This window comes from Calliphora vicina, chromosome 5, assembly GCF_958450345.1.
Source record: "Calliphora vicina chromosome 5, idCalVici1.1, whole genome shotgun sequence".
Taxonomy (NCBI): domain Eukaryota; kingdom Metazoa; phylum Arthropoda; class Insecta; order Diptera; family Calliphoridae; genus Calliphora; species Calliphora vicina.
This window is the reverse complement of record NC_088784.1, coordinates 71871056-71894931: the sequence shown is the minus strand read 5'-3', so window position 1 is coordinate 71894931 and position 23876 is coordinate 71871056. Positions and strand designations below refer to the sequence as shown.

The window sequence follows — 23876 nt, the reverse complement described above, 5'->3', positions numbered from 1 at the left end:
TCTTTACTCGTTAAAATGATTTCGGAAGTGGGTATTATATGGGAGCTATGACTAATTATGGACCGATCATCACGAGTTAGGCTTATATAAAACTTATTTGTGCAGAATTTGGTTTGGATATCAATATAAATAAGATATTTATGAGAGCTTAATTATTTTCAGATAGGGCAATCGTATGGGGACTAGGAGAAATAATAAACCGATTCTAACCAAATTCAATAGGTTCCGTCCTTGGGACAATAAAAAAGCTTGTACCAAATTTTGTCGAATTATCTTTGAAATTGCGACCTGTACTTTGATTACAGAGTTTACTTGGACGGTCGGAAGACAGACAGACAGACGGGCGAACGGACATCGCTTAATCGAAAACGAGCGAATTCACTTAATTGTGAATAAATTCGAATAGAATCAAGCGATATTTATGATCGATATCTCATTTTGTTGCTATTATGTGTGGGGTTGTGATAAAGTAATAAACCTGAACAAGTTCTGCCGTTTTCGATTTTTCATGATTTTTTTAAAACAAAAAATTAGCTATTTACGAGTAAAAAATATATTTTTTGCTTAAATTTGTTATTATAACTCCGAAACTACTGAGCCGATTAAAACGCAATATATAAACAGATTAAAGGTTGTCTAAATTTGAACTTTTCCAAGTTTATTTCAGTAATATCGGTCTAACCATTTTAGAGTTATCACAAATTATGTGGAGAAACATCAACAAAAATTCGATATTTTAGAAAAAAAAAATTTTAAAAAAAACTTCTCCATAGAATTTAAAATTTGGACCATATTTGTGCTACTGGAACCACAATACATCAAAATTGTCAAGTGGTTTAAAAAGCCTTCAAAATTGTTTCGATTTTGTTGCTAACTAACTGAGATCTGATCCTCTTTGATTCAGATATCGAGAGAGAATCCGATATATCCTTCGGAGTGTCCTGGCATTAACTCACTATGACTCTATTTCAACTTCTTCCTCTGTGCTCTAGAAAGCCGTTTTTTGGTTGTAGGTAGCTTAGCTATTCTATCACTCACCAACTTCATCATTCCTTCTACTTCATAGTTTTTGGGATTTGGTGTTGTTATTATCATCTGAGGATTCAGAATCGGAACCCTCTCCTATATTTAAAGTACGAGGTTGCTCCGAGTACATCCTTCTCTTTCACCCCTACATTTTTGCCAATGGCATGCCGTAGACTTGACGCATTGTCCCTCCAAGCAGGCCAATGTACCCACCCCCGTAGTAGTATTTTGCTCACGTTTGCAGGATGACGACGACACATGACTCGCGAGCAGATCAACACTTGCCGCCGGTACTGGGTTATTTAGGGCCTGCACGGTAACTTTAATATACAGTTTTTGGTACGCGGGGAATACATGATACCCAGGTGGTTGACAATCTGCACTCCCTCAACTAAAGTGAAATCATAGCTGGAGGATGACAGGTTGTCCTTAAGTAGAAGTTTCGAGCACTAAATTCAAATCGTTAATGCAACTTCGTAACAAACAAACAAGTAAGAACCAAATTATACTTCAAAATAAAAATTTTTTATATTTTTAGGTAAACAACATTTTTTTTTCCAAAGTTGTTTTTTAATATTTTGGAAAAATTTTTTTCCAATTACATATTTTAAAATTTTTAAAATTTTTTGAGGGAAAGAAAAATTCGGGTAAAAAATATTTTTTCTGATTTTGACCCATTGTAGGTCCAACTTACTATGGTCTTATATACGTCGTTGCAAAGGTCTTTGAAATATCTATCATTAGATATCCATATTGTTTATATTAATGGCTTAGTAATCCAGATATAGGTAAAAAATTGAGGTTGTCCTGGTTTTTTCCTCATATCTCAGCCATTTGTGGAACGATTTTGCTGATTTTATATAGGAAACTTCTCGAAAGCATGTCTGACAGAATTATTGAAGATTTGGATCCCGAAGATATCTGAGGTCTTCCAACAGACAGACGGACATGGCTTAATCGACTCCGCTATCTATAAGGATCCAGAATATATACTTTATAGGGTCGGAAAATTATATTGTGGAAATGACAAACTTATATATAATCTTCTCACGAAGGTGAAGGGTATAATTAATGGATTCGACTAGTGTTGAACCAATAACGTCTGGTTTTCCAGTCAAACCCTCTAGAAAGCTGTGCTAAATGCAAAAGTTCATTACCAACCTGTATAAAAATAAGTACTTACTCTACTAAATAAAATAATGTGATGGGTAACGACCACTCATTACCTAGTAGTAATCAGTTGCCATTACCAAAATTCACAAAATTCAGAACAAGAGAACATCCTCTCTGTTATTGTCCGCCATTTGGGACCTAAGATGTAGAGTTCTTGATCAATGAATACTTATTGGCAAAACATGTCTATTCGGAGTGAATCTTACCTATAGATCCAGTAAGATTCATTGGAACAATATGATGGCTGGAGAACTACTCCTGCCTATGCTTGGACTCAAGTCAGATATTCTTCAGGCTGCTGCCAATTAAGACTAACATGTTCCCAGTCAAAGTATAAACCTATATTGCCCCATTAAATAATAGCGAACTTATTTACCAACAAAAAGTAAAAACTATTAAGGAGGTAGAGTAGCATGCAACATATGCAAGTATTTTTTTTTTGTTCATTATAATTCCTTTTTTTGTATTTTGTTTTGCAACAGTGGCGGTCGTTTGTTGACGTTAACGGCGTCAATGTCTGGCCTGAGAATTTGTTTGTTAATAAAAAAAAAAATAAAAATAAAAAAAAACGACAACCACATACCAAATACAATGAATTGTACCTCGCATTGGTACTCGTAGTTAAGCCCTTAACCAATCATCTAAAACTGTATAAAACACTACGTCGCACTATATTGATTGTAACAACACGGTGTTGTACAATTTAAGTGAGTCATGCATCACCCAAAGTTCATAAAACAAACAGCCATACAAAACCTAAAATTATACTTCAACTAACTGAATGACTGCCACAGCCCCGGCTACAGCCACAAAAACTAAAACAAGTAAGAGTGTTATAGTTGGCTGTGCCGAATCTTATATACCCACTACCACCATGACTCTGGCGAATAAATCAGGCTGAATTTGACCGATGGAATGAGTTATGTTGGCTTTGAGGGCCGCTGAGATTTCTGGATTTTTGGCATAGACCTGCGATTTAAGAAATCCCACGAGAAAAAGTCTAAAGGGGTCAAATCGCACGATCTCGGTGGACAGTTAACATTATCTACACGTGAGATGACGAACGTACAGAATGACCAATGTGGCATGAGCTGTGTGGCTCGTAGCGTCGTTCTGTTCTGAAACCACATGTCGTTGGTCAGACCAATTCAGGCCTAAAGAAGTTGGCACTCATTCACATATAACGCTCGCCGTTGATGGTAATGTCCTGATCAATGTCGTTCTCAAAAAAGACCAAAATCCTCACTAAACAATGACTTTTTCGGGATGTATTGAACGCTCTTGGAGCTTCTGTATATTCAACAGACAGACAGACGGATGGCCATAGCTATAATATTTCGATATGTTACAAATGGACGACAGAATCAATATACCCCCCATCTTTTTGATGGCGTGTATAGAAATATAAAAATACAAAAAAAACTAACAACAAAGTGTAAACAAAACTGAACATAAAACTATAAAACCTCTACTCCACACATTAAAAATTCCTTGGAATAAAAAGTAATGAACAGAAAACTAAAACTGAAACACTATTATCGAATAGTGGTTCTTAACGGCCAACCGAAATAGGCAGGAGAAGAAGAATTGCCACAGAAATACAAAAACAACAAAAGAGAAAAGGAAAACAAAGTGTGGCTGAATGGTTGGTTGGTCATCGAAAAAATTGCAACTGATGGTCTAGCACAAATTTGAAGTGCAATTTAAAGAACGTAAATAAATAAACAAACAAACTAAAACACAAATAAATTGTTAAGTCCTAGAGCCTGAGGAATGTTTGTTTAATTGCCCGATGCCAGCCAAGCAAACATTGTGAATGGATATATGTGTGTTTGTATAGAATAAATGCACTCAGAAAAATTATGTTAGTAAAAATTTATGTAGATTTTAACCTCAAAACTCGAATGACTTTTTGAATTTCCCGACTCTTAATAGAAAGGGCAACACTGCTCCTGTCAACAGGCATCTGTCATTTGACTCCTGACAAAATTTGAACAAGCTGTGTCATTTAGTGTTTGACAGCCATTGATAGCTGATTACTGCGTGACTTGAGGAGAAAATGGAAAAAGTGAATTTCGTGTGCTCATTAATATCAATCAATGGTTAAGGAATTTCGTTGTGGCCGTACAATCACGAAAGGTGCCCAGTTGAGGTATCTACCATAGAGAAAATGTACATAGAGCGGAAACTGTCCTGTCAAAAACCCAACTCAGTTGTTAAATACCTAAGTGCTGAGAATAAATTGGTAAAAAAATCTATTTGAAAACTAAAACAAGTAAGAAGTATCGGATTGAACTCATTAGCCAGTCATAATCAATAAGTTGTAGTTAGCCGATGAGAGCTGAAGAATTTATCCCTTCGGATTGCATCCATAAGCTATATTTTCCCATAATTAGTCGTCAGCCGACTGCCGAAGAACTTATCTCGTCGAATTGTACTCATAGCTAGTCATATAAAATAAATTGTAGTTTGCCGACGAGAGCGGTAGAATTTATACCCTCGGATTACATTCATTGCATTATTTATCTATAATTAGTCGTTAGCCGACCGAGAGTCGAAGCATTTATCTCGTCGGATTGTATTAATTAGCTTGCCTTAATTTATAGAGCCTACGAATTTATCTCATCGGATTGCCGAACAAGAGTCATTGACCGAGAATCTTCGTCCATTAACAACACAATCGTATCCCAAAGATACAAGACAGCTCTGTGGTAAAGAAGATTTCAAAGAAAGCAGACTTTTGAAGAACCTGGACAATATAGGCATACATTTGACTGGGGGACTTTTTGGAAATTTAATCTTGGTTTCGAGATTGAAACAACAAGTAGGATTTGGATATAAATTTCCAAAAATACTTACTGATGTTAACTATTTAGAAGAATTTATAGAAAATTAACGATGTTATGGCATATAATGAGGAATAAAGGTTTACATGATTTACATCAATGTTCCGAATGATACTGTTTGAGTTCGAAGATCAGTTGCTTGTTATTCAGCTCAACATAGTGCCACGAAAACATAGTCACTTAGATACTTCCAGGAGGAATGATGGTTGTTGCATATATTGGCGGATTGATGTATTAATTAGGTTATTTAAAGCGATATTAAATTGAATAAGCACATTTGTGAATCATTTCTAATCCTATTTTAAAGAATGTCATGTAATTTAAAAGGATTTAGTTTTCTGTTTATTAGTTTTTCTAGAACAACATTTTAATAAATAATGCCCAACATTATTCTTCAAGTGTGAGAATTTAAACACACTTGAAGACCGTAAGTGTAAAACATGAACAATAAACCAACAGCCAAACCTTCAGACACACACACGCACGCACGATAAATATCGCTAGAGTCCCGCTTGTCTTCTTAAAAAAAGGTACAAACGATCTACTGTTAAACAGATCGTAGGATTTATCAGCAGCAGCAGCTACGACAGGCGGCAGGCTGCAAATCAACAAATACAAAAAACAAACTACAACCAACAACATATTTGTTCATTCATGCATGGACGAACAACAGCGATATGTTACGATACGATACCAATTCACTTAGTACTCGAACTTGCATCAGTCAGTCAATACTTAAGTATGTAAGTCAGTCATTCAGTCATGACCATGTTTAGCTGTGGCTTTAAGAAACAAAACAAAACAAACAAAAAACTATACAGAGATAAGATGTTAACATGGTCAAAAGTTAAACAAAAAATTGGCAAAACAAAAACACAAACAAAAAAACTATTCAACAATTTTGTCATGATATTGTCTTGTCTGTTGCTTAAAAAACCATGTACAAAAAAAAAAGTAATTAAATTAAATGAAAATAGACAAGAGATGGCTGAATGCTAAACTAGCAGAGTATGAAATTGTTTAGCTGTAGGTCTTTTCGTAATTGGTGAAGAAATATTTAATCTTATTTAGGATACGTTTTTTTTATTTAGTTTTACTTTCGGACATAGCTGAAAAGTAATTTTACGATAACGCTAAGTTTTTATTAAAAGGATTTGATAATACTGGATACCATTCCTGTAACTAAATGGAAAACTATAGGGGAATATTACTTAGTATGAACTAGAACTGAACTAGAACTGAACTAGAACTGAACTAGAACTGAACTAGAACTGAACTAGAACTGAACTAGAACTGAACTAGAACTGAACTAGAACTGAACTAGAACTGAACTAGAACTGAACTAGAACTGAACTAGAACTGAACTAGAACTGAACTAGAACTGAACTAGAACTGAACTAGAACTGAACTAGAACTGAACTAGAACTGAACTAGAACTGAACTAGAACTGAACTAGAACTGAACTAGAACTGAACTAGAACTGAACTAGAACTGAACTAGAACTGAACTAGAACTGAACTAGAACTGAACTAGAACTGAACTAGAACTGAACTAGAACTGAACTAGAACTGAACTAGAACTGAACTAGAACTGAACTAGAACTGAACTAGAACTGAACTAGAACTGAACTAGAACTGAACTAGAACTGAACTAGAACTGAACTAGAACTGAACTAGAACTGAACTAGAACTGAACTAGAACTGAACTAGAACTGAACTAGAACTGAACTAGAACTGAACTAGAACTGAACTAGAACTGAACTAGAACTGAACTAGAACTGAACTAGAACTGAACTAGAACTGAACTAGAACTGAACTAGAACTGAACTAGAACTGAACTAGAACTAGAACTGAACTAGAACTGAACTAGAACTGAACTAGAACTGAACTAGAACTGAACTAGAACTGAACTAGAACTGAACTAGAACTGAACTAGAACTGAACTAGCTCTTCATTTCTGGTGGCAAAAAGAAAATCAACCGTATGAGAATTATATCAACAAAATTTTTATAAAACCGGTTTGTACGAATTACTCACAATAAAGTGCAAAATAAACTTTTAAAGTGACTACACTCTGGATTACTTTGAAACACTTAAGTGACAATTGACTTCACGCTAGATTATCAGGGATGTATAAAGTAAACAATTGACTTCTCTCTGCACTACAAAGAGCACATATGTACGTGTCAAATGATCCAAACTATATATAAATTGGAGTCCACGTGGCTGGTCAGATTTGTTAATCAGAACTGTTTGATTAATCGGTATTGATTAATCAGAATGTTTTATTATTCGTTTAATCACACATCGCTAGCTATAATTTAAGTTTTCAATAATTCAATTATTTTGTGTAATACTTATTATTCATAAGCTACTAAAAAACTATTTATACCCTTTAACCACTTACATTAGCTGTTATCGTTAACATAATTTTTTTATTAATTGTTTTTTATTTTCATAATTGTCTATAATCATATCATTAAATAAACAAATTTTCTTTTAATTTACACATCAAAACCATTAAAAATTCCATTAATTATTAAAGTTCAAAAGAAAATTGCAAAAAAATAAACTCCAAATACCACCCTCCCCATTACACTCACGCCCAATGATGATCATCATGATCATCATCACCATTGTCATTATTATCTTCTGTATATAATTAAACAATTAGAAAATAAAGTTTTTATCATGATATTGCGTCTAATTGCAAACAATATTCGTTTAAATACATTTGTTTCTATTGTTGATCTTAACAATGCTTTTTTTTTGTTTTTTGTTTGTTAAATAAACTATTATAAATATTTTCACTCAATTGTAGTTGAAAAATGATCAATAAAATATCTAGTTATTGGGCCCCCCGCATACGAATTGTTAATGAAATTTATTGAATTGTAATCAAATAATAATAATGAAAATAATAAAAATTGAAATGAAACTACTATTTGTTCATACAAATCGCCCAGAGGCAGTGGTTACACATGATAATTGTTTTGAATTATAAATCTAAACAAATACGATTTATGATTTTATAATGCAAATTATTGAAAAGAAAAAAAACAATTAAATATTTTATGAGATCAAAACAAATACGAGATGAGTTTAGATTTAACAAAACAAAACAAAATGAATAAAATAAAATAAAAATAACAAAGGAAACGGGAAATATTGCAAATTGTACGTGTGGATGATTTTGAAAATGAAGGCAATGAAATGTTTTAAGATGTAATCAATAAATCTATATTGTTATTTAAAAATAAATAACAATAATATGGTAAATACCTGTTAACTATACTAATTGATATTTGAACAAACTTTTAATTGTTATTTGAAATTTAAGAATGAAATTGCAACATATATTTATTTTGAAATACGACAAGTATTTAGATTGTCAAATTACAAGTATTCAGATCAAATTTTGATTCCCCCCTAATGGTTGACCTGGATCCGCGCCTGCTTTCGATTATACCATTTGTGTTACCAGAAAAAAGAAAAGAAGGGAGCAAGACGTAAAAGAAGATGGAGGGCACAGATGCTACCAAGTTGAGATCGTGATCGCTAGCCGACCGAAGATGGTCATTTACCCCACAGCCGCTCTTAACATAGAGGACAGACGCTGTGAGGTATGGGGAGGGTAGTTCTTAGATTACATTCTTAGGATGCTGAAGTCCCTGCAACGTACCCGAAGACTCAAGGTGACTACCCGCAGCAGGGGAAATAAATTATAAGTTGAAGTTAAGGTTTACATATACTAGAGGAATGAAGAATTCGAAGAGCGAAAACCACAATTCGACGAAATCAGTGAGATTCTATTTTCATGTACGGTCTTACTAATAACCTGCTCTTCCTAATAAAGGCATCTATGCTTGTTAATTCCTTCTCAGATAATTCTGAGAGGTTGTGTTTCCCTAAAAACCAGGCACGCAGATCATCTATTACAAAATAAGTGTAAAATGGTCCCTTCCTCCTCCTCATTTAGACATCTCCTACAGAAATCATAGTGAGGCATCACAAGTCTTGAAGCATGGGTGCGACACCATATTGCAAGATCGTCAATTCAATGCCGTTCAGTCGGAGTAGCGGAAAGTTGGGAATCTTAATCTTCATTGAGAACAGTACAAGTTCAGTGTTGCTTGAATTTACACTCAATTCAATATCAGTACTCCATCGACTTAGTATACCGAGTGGTGTTTCGATATCGTGCCCGGATGAATTCGAGATCGTAGTCGCTCCTGTTTTAGAACGAATGATCCTATAGTTCATAAGGTACCTAATGAACCTATCAATGGATTGGTCAAGTCCTAAATCACATAGGGCTGATACTATGGTTGCAGATTTCACATTACTGAAGGCCCCTTCTATATCCAGGCCACGAGATTGTAAATCTGATATTGAATTTACACTCAATATCGGTACTCATTCGACTTAGAATGCTTTCTCCGGCCGTTGCGATATCGTGCTCGGATGAATTCGAGATTGTAGTCGCTTCTATTTTAGAAGGTTCAGGTCGAGTTCTAAATTATATAGAGCTGATACTATAGTTGTAGATTTCTTGTTATTGAAGGCCCCTTCTATGTCCAAAAAGGCCACGAACATGTAATTGCTGAATTCGATAGTAATCTCGATGTACCCAACTGGCGATTAAAGTTCCGTCTCAACTGATGTTGAGAGGTAGATAATGATCCCTGATCTACCTACATTCGTGTGTGAGTATCAATGATTTTCTGCAGGGTTTTGAGCAAAAAGGATGATAGACTTATCGGTATGTAGTCCTTTGAAGCTTTACATCCTTTCGGGATGAATTTCACATTACATTTGGACTAACTATCGGGTATGTAGGACCAGGAGAGTTGTATGGATCATAGCTTCGTATGACCCCGTGTACCTTATTCTCGTCAATCTCAATTGAGGATAATGTCCGACTATGCGGTTAGGATTCCCGGGAAATAAGTGTCCATGAGCACCATTCTGTTTCTGGATGTAAAAGTCCCTCCATGATTTCTGATTTGCATATCGGGCCAGATTTTTGAATTTATTCAAAGACGACTTATAAGATGACCAGTCACCTGATATTTTAGCTTCATTGCAAAGTCAGCGACATCTCCATCTGGAATTCGCTATCTCCGGAGACCACCGAGGTAGTCGTCCTTTACCTCTTTGTACACAGGGAACGCAAGTATTCGCAGTAGCTTCAGTTATGGAGCTCTTAAACTTATTCACAACTCTTATAATATTGTCTATCAAAGGCGGTCGGGGAAGGAGCTCAGAGAGGATTCGATGCTCACCCCATCTTGTCTTTCTCCCATCAGAGTTCCTTTTAATCAAAAATTCCAGATAACGATGATTCGAGAAGGAGCAATCATCTGAAACATTCCAATTACAGATAATGTGAGAGTGGCTTGCATTAACAAGCGTATCATCAAGAACCTCTTGTCTGTCATATATACTTTTGTGGGTCTACAACCAATATTTCAAAGTGTTGCAAACGGAATGACAAAATCAAACTGTCTTGCAGAACTGCATTTTATTAGGGGGTGTACGGCGAATTTTGATTTTGAGATACGGTCTAATATGTATATATGGTGGTGAGTATTTAAGAATGGCGCTACGAACTAAGTCCCCAAACCGCAAATGAATTAAGGTCCCAAAATTGGGGACTTAATTCATTATGAATTAAAACCCAAAAGTTCTAAATGAAATAAATCCCCAACCAAAGGAACTAAACCCCCAACCAAAATGAAAAAAACCGCCTTTTTGCATTGTCAGCATTCGGTCGGGCGCAAAGGTCTTCTCCTCTGGGGTGTATCAAAAACTGGCTTCGCTTAGAAAGGCTTTTTTGCATTGCCGGCCTTTGGCCGGGCGAAAAGGTTTTCTATTCTGGGGTGTATCAAAAACCAGCTTCGCTCAGAAAATTTTTTTTGCATTACGCATTCTGGGCGAAGACAGAGGGAGAGAGAAATCCTTTGCGACCGGCCGAATGCCGACAATGCAAAAAGACTTTTTTTTCATTTTGGTTGGGGGTTTAGTTCCTTTGGTTGGGGATTTATTTCATTTAGAACTTTTGGGTTTTAATTCATAATGAATTAAGTCCCCAATTTTGGGGTTTTAATTCACTTGTGGTTTGGGGACTTTGTTCGTAGCGCCTTTAGGAATAGAGTGATGAAGTCCTTAGCTATGCCTACAACATACACTTAGTCAGCTCTGCGAAATGTGTCAGTTTTCTAAGACAATTTTAAGATATTTTCAATTTTATTTATGTTCATCTAACCTAAAATTCCTATTGGGTGTTTCAATTCAATACGAAGCGCTTTCAAAGCGTTGATTGATTATATTTAATTGGTTTTACACAAATACTTAATTTTAAATATGTATGTGTATTGTATGTACACGTGTTTGTAAGTGTAGATGTACCCAGCAGTTCTTGGAGACAGTCCCGAACTAGTGATTTTACCTATTATTAGGGTGACAACTAGTTACATAACTAGCTACGTTACTAGTTATTTTAACACATACATGTTCTAAGCAATTGACCATTTTGGATTAAAATGAGACTGTCTGATAGCTGGTCCAAAGTAGTCAATGCATTGGATTCACGTACTGGTTATATAGCGTCAGTTACTTTACTAGCCACCTCACTGTTTACTTGATCAGCTACATAACTATTTATTTTAGCATTGACCTCAAATAGGCAGTTAAAAAGAGATATTATACAAAGTCCAATAACCGATTGCTTGCAAACAAACCTTCCTACGATAACTCTACAGTAGATTACTTCTGGTGAGTAAAATAACCACTTTCTAAAGTGCAGTACAAAATAAAGGTTTAAAGTGACTACATTCTAGGTTACATGGGATGCCAGTATACTTAAGCATAACGAAAATAAACTGTATGAGAATTATATCATCACAATTTGTATAAAACCAGTTGGTTCGAATTTCTCACAAAACGTTCAAAGTGACTACACTCTAGGTTATTTAGAGACACTTAAGTGACAATTGACTTCATGCTAGATTACCTGGGATGTATTAAGTAACCAATTGACTTCTCTCTGCACAACAAAGTGCACATACATGTCAAATGACCCAACATATATTAATTGGAGTTATACATTAGTGAAAATTACTGTCTAAAAGGGATACAATGACTTGCTTAACTGCTGGGTAGTCAATATCGTTATACATAAATACGAGAATTTAACGTTTATTGTTGTGGCATCTAAAACGAAATATATATAAGATACAAGTAAAAAAACTAAGCGCCATGTTACTATTATTATATTGAAAAAATAAAGAAAAAATAACAATAAAAATGAATTAAATTGTTAAATATGTTCGTAAGTGCAAGTAATTATTTATGCTTCTAGAGATTATAATGACTTTTTGATTCGACTGTGTTTAAACAATAATTTGTACTTGTATAATGAATTTCAACAAAGACTGGAACAAGTACAAAAACACCCACCTATAAGTGGATTAAAGAGTGAAGAGATAAGTACTAAATCGAAAAACCCAGCAAATAGTTTGCTTGTAAACACCAATAACATTACATCAATAATTTGAAAAATCATGAACAGTTTTAGTCTTATCTTTTGTAGGACATTCTAAACCAGTGGTCGACATTAAGAGAACATAGGACCTGGATTATAATAACATGTCCAGCTATTGATTGTGACTTTTGTTTCCTATTTAATAATTTTAATATACTTCGTTCACTTACGTGTTGTTTACCGATTATGTTCGGCCCCTGGTTGCTATGAGTGCCGATCACTGCTTTAGAAAATATATATGGGCAATTCCACGAGAATGAATACCACCACCGAAAAACCAAAAACCCTTGAAACTTTTTCAAGATGATTTGAATAGCAGAAAACTCTAAAATATTACTATGTGAAAGTATTTAGAGCTTATTACATCATTTTAATGGCAAAAGTAATAGTTTAAACTGACTATATTTAATTTTTTAATTTAATTGGTATGTTTTAGGCTAAAATTGCGGCGAAAACTATGCTCCCAATTAGCATGTAGTATGAAATGAATTTGATTCTGATTGTTTTTTAGCTATTATCAAATTGTTTATTGAAACCGAATGTATATTTTCTTTTCATTTTTTTAAGTTGTTGTATACATATATTTACAGAATATATATTGTTTTATTATAAGAGAAAAATCTGTCACGTACGATATTAAATTTTATTTATTATAAAATCATCCAAATATTGTTTTTATTTAAATATGACTGATTGTAAAGGAAAAATATTTGGTTTAGTGTAAGAAATTAAAACAAAACATAACGCCTCTCACGATTCGCAAATTTTACGCATATTTCTACATGTACCTCAAAATGATTTCCGTTTTATGTCACGTACGATATACCCTTATTTCGCTCGATATTTTGGGCAACAATATTTCGAAAGACTTTTATTATTTTGAAATACATACAGTACTCTCTGAATGGAACATAAATTATTTTTCAGATACTCTTATTTTTGCAAAATCTATTCCACTCTATAGGCGTACAAATGTCACGTAAGATAATATGGAATTGCACATATGTTCTTATGCGGTCGATATAAAGTTATATCGAGATTAACCAATACAGTTACTAATGAATACAGGTAGCCATCAAATTGTAAACAAAGTTTTTGCTGGGAAATGAACTATTAATTTAATTGATTTTCTTATTTAGTTATTGTAGTTATATTTACAGTGAATTGAGATCGATCATCACTGTTTCTAAATATGTATAGACAGATATAATCGAACAATAACAATCGATTATAATCGATAGCACAGGGTATGTTCAAATGAAATACATTTTCAATAAAAACTCTTAATAAAAATAAAAAAAGTAAAGAAGTAAGCAAGTATAGTCGGTCAAGCCCGACCATATAATACCCTACATTGAATATATGTTTCAAAATCAGTTTTTTTAAATTAAATTACTGCATTACTAACCATCTAAGAACACTACAAGATGAATTAATGATATATATATTATATATCAACATGTAGAAAATTCTGTTATCTGTTCAAAAATTTATAAACTTTTTAAGAATTAAAAAATTGATAGAATAAATTTTTCACGGTATCGAGGCTCGGGCTATAAATTCCACTTGCAAAATATTTAGCAACATGTTGGGTCTAGGGTAATCGAATTATTCGATTTTTCTCTTGTTCGAATAAAACGAATAATTCGAATAAGAGATTTTATCTTGTTCGAATAATTCGATCACACGTTTAAAATTAATCGAATTATTCGAATAATTTAAATTTTTTTAAAAAAGTAAAGAATGAAGTTTTGATGCCGGTTTTTTAATATTTTATTGTTAAAGAAAAACAAAAAATAACGTTAAAGTTAACAATTCAAGTATTGATAATGTTAAAAAAACATTGGAAAACAAAGTCCATCAATAAATGTTCAACAGAAATATTCTGATCGGATTAGCTCCCGAACAATCTACAAAACAATTGACTAGCAAACCCTTTAGTTTCCGTTTTGGATCTATGCTTTAACAAATTTGAGCTAGTTGGACATGATCCTGAATTCAAATACAATATAAACAACGTATTAAGAACTTTTTTATGTCGTTCATTAATTCGGGTTTTAAATTGAGTAACTAATTCTTTAGTAAATTAATTATTCACTATTTCTAAATTATTTATAATTTAAGATCATGGCCTTCATCTATTATAATCCTTATAAATGTCATCCTCAATATCACTTTCGACGACCGTTTCAAAATCACATTCTCCATCACATTAAACTCCACTTTAATCTAAGTTAATATTTTGATTATTAATTGCGATTCTTCTAATATTTCGCCAGCTAAATAACAAATTTTTTATTCCGTACCTTTTATTTTCATAGTTTCAAGTCCTAAGTTAAAAATTTTGAAAGATTTGTTTTTTAGAATTGTAACTTCTTGCAGTAATATTTATATATTTGAAGAAGGAGCTATCGGAACACTCATCTACAGTGATCGAAAGTCCCTTTTTCTTTAGTTATTTGTCGAATTTCAGAAACAATACAATATTTGTGTGTCATTATTACTTATTTAAATTTGGAATTATGAAAAATTTTAAGCAATTTAATAAATTTAAATATACATATATGAACATTTATTCGTTTTACGGCCATTTTCACAATGTACGATTATTTCATTTTAACCGGAAAATTAACTAACTGTCGGTTTGTTTAACGGTGACCATTTAACCAACGGTTACCGATTTACGTTTCACCATCATTTGATTACTTAACCAAAGCATTCAGTAGAAAGTATGGCAATAATGCATACATTTGTTTACGAAAAATAGTGTAATGAAAGATTGAAATATAAAAAATTGTCTAAAAGACGGCATAAAAAATAATAATTTGTGTTTTCTTAGTGGTATAATAAAAAAAACGTATAAAACTCAAAAATATTAAGGTTCCTAAATGTAAAATTTACAGAACAAACTGAACAACAATTACTGAAAACCAACAAGGAAAAGTGCACATTTGTTGTTTGGTTTGTAAGTGCAATATCCGCGTGGTATATGGATCACCCCGTGCAAAATTTACTTTTCTTCACTTTACACTTTTAAAAATTATAAATATTACAAAAATATAAATGTTTTTCCATGTTCTTTTATTATATTTCTTACAATTAAGATACTAACCGGCGAAATTTATTCGGTTATATTTAACAGCAACTTTGTTGTTAAATAGTGTCAGTTAAGAATTAATCGTACATTGTGAAATTCATATTAGCCTAACTTGCGGTTAAAGTTCACGTTAACTTTTAATCGTACATTGTGAAAATGGCCGTTATTCGATTATTCTACATAATATTGTTCGAATAATTATTCGTAAGAAATTATACGATTAATCGAACGATCATTAGTTACCCTAGTTGGGTCATACAATAGAGGTTTCAATTATACGAAAGCAGCTATGCGATTAAAGAAAATTTGGCAAAAATTTGAAATTTACATAAAAAATAGGTCTACTTTTGAAATTACTTTTCTTCTGTAGTACTTCCCAAAATGTTTCCTTTCAGACAAAATATTATCACATTATTTATTTTGTTTTTATTTTCTGTATAAGTAAACATTAACGTAAATACTTTTTTGTAAAAAATTTCGCGAAAAAATCCTTTTTTTAATTTAAATGCACAATTTGTTGTTAATTCTAAAAAATCGGGAAAGATTTGGATCCGTTATTAGTTAAAAAGCAGACTAAGGTATGTAGCTGTGCCGAATTTTATATAACCTTCACCAAATTATACTTCAAAATAAAATTTTTAAATATTTTTAGGTAAACAAAATTTATTTTTTTTCCAAAGTTGTTTTTTCCTTTGTTGTTTTTTTATTTTTTTTTTTTATTATTTAAAAATTTTTGTTTTTAATATTTAACGAAAAAAACTTGTGGTGAAAAAAAAAATATTCGGGTCAAAAAATATTTTTTTCCGATTTTGACCCACTGTAGGTCCAACTTACTATGGTTTTATATACGTCATCGCAAAGGTCTTTGAAATATCTATCATTAGATATCCATATTGTCTATATTAATGATTTAGTAATCCATCTTAGGTCAAAAATCGAAGTTGTCTGGTATATATATATCTCAGCCATTTGTGGACCGATTTTAAATAGCAACCGAGCCGGAAGAATTCCGGAGATATTGATGTATGAATCGTGTATGTAAGTTATTTGTTTTCAACAGACAGACTGCATGACTGACGGACATTGCTTAATCGACTCCGCTATCTATAAGGATCCAGAATATATATACTTTATAGGGCCGGAAAAGTATAATGTGGAAATTACAAACGGAATGACAAGCTCATACATATATATACCCTTCTCATGAAGGTGAAGGGTAAAAAACTAATATTTTAAAATGAGAATAATTCGTAAACTATAAGAGATAATATATCGCTATAGCAATGTTTTTTGTAGGCCTCTTCTAGTAGATTCTATATACATATATACAAATCTTTCAAATCGAATTAAGAACAAAAATTTGGCATCATTTATAATTTTTGATATACCCTAGGTGCCATGTGTCTCGGCACCCCCTTCTGTTTTAAACTCAAATTAATAAAACTTAAACTTATCAACATCTCCTTTATGACCATGGGAAATTTTATTAAAATTGGGCTATACGTTTAGTAGTTACAGATTTATTTCCACTTTTTTTCAGTTCCTTGACCTGACTCCGCCAGTGACTTTTTCGGGATGCACTGGGATCTCATGTGGATTTGTATCGTCGCAAATACGACAATTTTGTTTCTTAACGTAACAATTCATCGAGAAATGGGCATCTCCTGCGGAACGTTGCCCGAATAGAACAGCCATTTTGATAAAACTTGTTTATCATTTGTACGCTATAACCATTCATGTTGATTTGCCAAAACAAACTGAATAAATGACAGCCAATTCGACAGATGTAGCTTCAACAATATAGCGGCTATCAACTTTCAAAGTACTGAAGTCCCTATTGGAAGACCCTTTATAACAGATAATAAATTAGTCATTATATGACTACTTGTAAGTAATGCAGGTGGTATGTATTAGTCACTGATTAATTGCAAGCTATTACTAAGTTTTTGCTGGGTGAGTATTAATATTTGTCAAAAACGTATGTATGATAATACAATTTCATCGTCTAAAAAAATTTGATTTTCTAATAATACAAATAATTTTTTCGATGATTTTGTATTCATAAATTTTGAGTTGAGGAGAAATTGGAAAAAAGTGAATATCGTCTACTCATTAAGCATTATTTTTCAAATAAAGGCTAAGCTTGATAAATACTATGGGAACTCTGCACCATCACTTTCAATGGTAAAAAAAGTGGCTTACTGAATTTCATTGTGGCCGTACAAGCATTAAAGATGGCGAATGTTTTGGACGCCCAGTTGAGGTCTCTACACCCGAAACAATTAAAAAAATCACGATATGGTGTTGGCCAATCGGAGATTGAAAGTGGGAGAGGTTGTGGAAACCATAGGCATCTCACATGACTCAGTGGTTTATATTTTGAATGATCACTTGGGTATGATAAAGCTTTCCGTAAGATGGTTGTCGCATTTGGTCACAATCGGGTGGACAACAGGGTACACATACGTGCAGTTTCCATGGTAAAAATCCAAGAGTGAGTGACATGAAGAAATATCTCCCCACCGATGAAATCATCTCACAAAAAATACCTCGAAAAAATCTTATTTTTTGGAAGAGATAAACAAATTTGAGTAACGTTCGACAAAGAGCAAGAACTCAAAGGAGACTATGTTGGAAAATTAAATAATTTTTTATCCAAAAACCTGTGTTTCATTACCTCGTATTATTTTTAAATACAAAAGTAAAACATTTACGGCTATATGCATAAAAAAACCTTATTGTAGATTTAAAACACAATTTTGTTAACGAACACTTTAGCTTTAAAAACCATTTATAAAAGTATTGTATTCATAAAAGTTTGATAACGGTACAATAACTAATGTACTGATTTTTGTCTAAGCTGGCAATGCTTCTCATTTATTTCCCCTTTTTTGTTGTTAGTGTTGCTTTCAATTAGGATAAAATATTCGTTAATTTTATTTTTTTCATTAATTGTTTTTAGTAATAATACATTTTTGAAGATAACAACTAATATTTAGATAAAAAAATGTATATCTGATTCTAGTAAATTTATATTAAGCTAAAATGTATTAATGTACAAACTTTTTTATATAGTTTATTTCAATTATTATTTAAAGTATTCGAATGACGAATATTCTGTGATAAAATAAACATCACTGTTTTACAATTTGTTTTATTAATTTATTTTTATTGACATTTTGTTAAATTTTAACAAAATTTAATCAATTTCTATGTGGAAACACATAGTTTTAATTCCGGAGTGGGTATATTAGATTCTGTTGACCTTCATCCACAATGTTTAAACATTTTATTACTATATGGCGTTGCAGGTTAAAAGTAAATGACAAAAATGCCAATCAAACTCACTTGAGAACCTCATATAGTTCATTGCCGAAGGAATATCAAACAAAATCATATACTATTAAAATGGAACTTAATCGCCAGCGGAGTGGAAATTGTGTTTAGCAATTGCAATAGTATCATCTATTATTCCAAATTTATCTTTAAAATCCTCTTTTTTAAGATAAAAAGCAAAAATAATTCCTTAAAGTAGGTTTAAAGTAGGGTCGAACCTACTATAAAATTTGTACATTTAACAATTGTTTATCAAAGGTATTTTAAGCTATTAATCGTTTATGAATACAACTTTATGAAAAATGAAAAAATTATGTCAATACCTCTTACAGTTTTTCCGTACCTGTGATTTAAATTTTGCGTTTTTCAAGAAAAACTAATTTTTTGTCCATATTTAGGCGAATGAGTCCAATTTCCTTACTGTTATAAATTTTAAGTAAAACCTATTCATAATATTATAGTCCTTGTAATTTTAAATATGTTCTGAAAGTTTTACTAAAATCGGAAAACGATAACCTTTGAATCGTGAAGATCAAAGGTCAAATTTTTCAATATTTGGAATTTCTAATGAAAAGATAACGAAATGTTATATATTTTTGTGCCGATTTTCATGAATATATATATATATATATTATTCTCAAATTTTAAGTTCATTCTCAATCGTGAATTTTATAGATTCCAGGATTTTTCTATAAATTATTCCACATCTTTTTGCTACACCCCAAATCATATATTTCTAACAATTTAATATATTTTCCTATTTAGTATGAAGCGTCAAATTAGCAAATTAATGTACTTGTAAACAATGTAATAATTATATCCGAGACACAACTTACTAATGTTGCCCCTGCTGTTGCTATTGTTGTTCATATTTTTGTTAACATTTTTAGTTTTCATTCAATTTATACTTTAAACCACATAGATACAAATCTATTTGCAGATACATACACTCACCATAGCATTTAACCCATACCACAAAACAAATACAATATCTATATAGAAATCAACGACTTTTACTAAGTTTAATTTAAGAATTATTAACTATTGTTTGTACGTCTTAAACAATTGCAATTAAAACAATTTATAATTGCATTTTATAATTAAATAATATTAATTATATTTAGCACGAATTAATTGTTATTACAATTTATTGATTGACTTGATTATTTCAATATGAATACATACTTACTTACATAGATAGATAGATATATCTAATCCGAAATACTCGTACAACTGGGTACGTGAGTATTTGAAAATTTCAGTTTGTTTAGCGGAATGGTTAAAGTGTGTACATGAAGGTAATTGATTGGATAATTAATATAAAAGATTAATATTTTACCCATCAACTAGTTGGTCCAAATAAAGTAGAATTTATTTTACATTTTTCTTTTTTTCGTTTTTTTATATTAAACCATTTCGGTTTGGGGGGAGGAAATATTGGAGATATATTTTTTACACCAACAATTTATGTTAAATATTGATTTTTCAAGTGAATTTTTCGGAAATTTAGAGAAGACATGAATCGGGTCTCTGCCAGAGTGGTAGTAATCTGGGGCTAGTAGATTCCAGACATATACAATAAAGTTTTGTAATAATTAAAAAAATTAAATTGTCGTGTTACAGTATGTGATATCCACAAACAGAATTTTATCAAAAATAGATGGCGAAGAGTTACAAAAAGATTTATTTCCAAAATAAGTCCGTGACTTAACTTGAAAGGGCAATATTATTACTATCAACAGGCATCTGTCGACTCATGTCAAAATTTGAATAAGCTGCGTCATGTAGTTTGTGTTTATTAGCCATTGGTAGCGGACTACCGCGTAACTTGAGGAGAAAATGGAAAAAGTGAATTTCGTGTGCTCATTAAACAAGTAAGAGAGCTATATTCGGCTGTACCGAATCTTAGATACCCTTCACCAAATTATACTTAAAAATAATATTTTTTTTAAATATTTTTAGGTAAACAAAATTTAAATTTTTTTATTCGAAATTTGTTTATAAAAAGATTTTTTAATTTTTTTTTAAAATTTTTTCTTTTCGAAATTGTTTTTTAATTTTTTTCCAAATTTTTTTTTAAATTTTTTTAATTTTTTTTTGGAAAAATAATTTATGACAAAAAAAAATTTTTGATGAAAAAAAATTCGGGTTAAAAATATTTTTCCCGATTTTGACTCATTGTAGGTCCAACTTGCTATGGTCTTATATACATAGTTGTAATGGACTTTAAAATATCTATCATATCTATCTATATTAATGACATAGTAATCCAGATGTAGAAAAAAAATAGGCCAAAAATAGAGGTTTCCCGGTTTTTTCCTTATATCTCAGCCATTTGAGGGACGATTTTGTAATGATGTAAATAGCAACCCGACATATTGATGTATGAATCATGTATGTAAGTTATTTAGGGGCTACGGAAAGTTGATTTCAACATACAGACGGACAGACGATCTAGAATATATGTATATACTTTGTGGGGTCGCAAATGAAAAATGTAGAAATTACAAACGGAATGACAAACTTATATATACCCTTGCCACTCATGGCGAAGGGTATAAAAATCATCACTCAAACCTGATCCATCAATTTCAATGGTAAAAAAGTGGTTTACTGAATTTCGTGGTGGCCGTACAAGCACGGAAGATGCCGAACGTTATGGACGACCAGTTGAGATCTCTACTCCCGAAACAATTGTAAAAATTCTCGATATGTTGTTGGCCTCTCAGAGATTTTTTTTTTTTTTTTTAAAAAAGAAGTAACACTCAGGCAATTAATATGCTAATATTAGTTATTAGTAAACTAATAATTATTATAAACTGATGTTGTTGATTGGCAGCGGCTGGGAATCGAACCCAGGCCACAAATACCATATCATGCTTAATGATCAAACGCGCTAACCAATTAAGCCACAGCACCCTCTTGATTGAGTGTGCGATTGAGATTGAGAGTGCGAGAGATTGTGGAAGCCATGGAATCTCAAATGGCTTCCACAATGGTTTCAATTTTGAATGATGGGCATGTGTAAGATTTCCGTAAGATGGGTGCCGCGTTTGATCACAATAGACCACAAACACAATCATGTGACAACTTCGCGGTTTCATAACAGTGGACGAAACGTGGATCCTCCACAATTCGACAGAGACCAAGCAGCAGTCAAAACAGAGGATTGCAGAATCGGAGTCGAAGAAGGCCATGGTGGGTTTGTCAGCCAATAGAGTCATGACAACCGTTTTTGTACGCGGTATAAAGAGTGAGCCAGAAAAAACGTATACATGTATTAAGTTAAATAAAACTTAAACCGTTCAATTAAAAAATACTCAAAAGTACGTAAATTTATTCAATTATTGTTCAAATTCATTATTGTCATATTACTCGATATTTATAAATTTTCCCAATTTTTGCGGAAATCCTCCCATTAAGGATTTTATAGTTGCTTTCGTTGCCTTTTTGGACGAGGTGGCCCACTTATGCTTAAAATCCGACATGTCCTGGCATAACTTTCCTGTATTTTTTAATTCTTTTTTTACAAGAGCTCACCTTTGGTCCCGCTCACAAAAGTATCACATCATTTAACTCTACGAGCTGCTTTTCTTTTTCGACTTCGTTTGACTTACCAATATCTGTTGGATCTTTTTTTTGTTCCTGATCCAGGTTTTCTTTCAATGTTCAAGTCTGCCTTATACTGTTTAGTGGCTTTTAAAACAATATGACGAGATGAACAACCCGCCCATCTTTTGCTAATTTTTTTTGAAAAGTTTTAATTATTTTTTCATGTAACTTTTTTTCGCTCTCAATTTTGTCCGAAATAAGAGTTGAAAACGAATGATTTAGAAAAGATAACATTTGGCATATTTTTAAAAGCTAACGTAATTATAAAAATTAATAAGTTGTTGGTCCAAGGATAATTTTTGGCTGGAATAGTGTGTATAAGTTTTTTCTGATTTACTTTTAATCCACATTGGCTACCTTCAAAAATGTCAATTTATTTGTTTAATTTTTATGAGGATTTGAAAAAAAAATAAGTAAGAGAGCTATATTCGGCTGAGCCCTTCACTAAATTATACTTAAAAATAAAAATTTTAAATATTTTTAGGTAAACAAAATTTTTTTTGCCAAAGTATTTATTTGAATTTTTTGGAAAAAAAAAATTGATTCCAATGGTTTTTTAAAATTTTATTTTTTTATTTGAAACATTTTTTATTGTTCTTAAAAAAAAACTTTTGGTGAAAAAAAAAATTCGGGTTAAAAAATATTTTTTCCGATTTTGACCTATTGTAGCTCCAACTTACTATGGTCTTATAACCGTCGTTGCAAAGGTCATTGAAATATCTATCATTAGATATCCATATTGTCTATATTAATGACATAGTAATCCAGATATAGGTCAAAAATCGAGGTTGTACTGGTTTTTTCCATATATCTCAGCCATTTGTGGACCGATTTTCTGGATTTTAAATATCAAAGGAGCCGGACGAATTTCGGAGACATCGTGTATGCAAGTTATTTGGGGGCTTCGGAAAGTTGATTTCAACAGACAGGCAGACGGACATGGCTTAATCAACTCCGCTATCTATAAGGATCCAAAATAAATATACTTTATAGGGTCGGAAAATTATATTGTGAAGGTGAAGGGTATAAAAACGACCTCATTAACCAAGAAAAGGGTTACTTTTTCCCAAGACAACGCAAGGGGTTACAAATGAGCAGTTTCCATGGCAAAAATCCATGAAATAGGCTACGAATTGTTCCCTCATCTGCCCTATTCTCAGAATTTAGCCCCAAGTGACTATTTCTTGTTTCCAAACCTGAAGAAATGTCTCGGCGGAAAGAGTTTTGACCCGAACGATGAA

At 32.2% G+C, this 23876-nt stretch overlaps 1 protein-coding gene across 1 annotated transcript in view; it reads right to left on the bottom strand.

Annotated features, from left to right (window-relative positions):
- Window positions 1-1128: 1128 nt before the first annotated feature.
- The window catches only part of LOC135961369 (piggyBac transposable element-derived protein 2-like), a 164097-nt gene continuing 141349 nt past the window's right edge, over window positions 1129-23876 (bottom strand). The window contains exon 3 of the mRNA XM_065512867.1: window positions 1129-1346. Coding sequence (XP_065368939.1) covers window positions 1129-1346 — 218 coding nt within the window. The remainder of the gene's footprint in view (window positions 1347-23876) is intronic.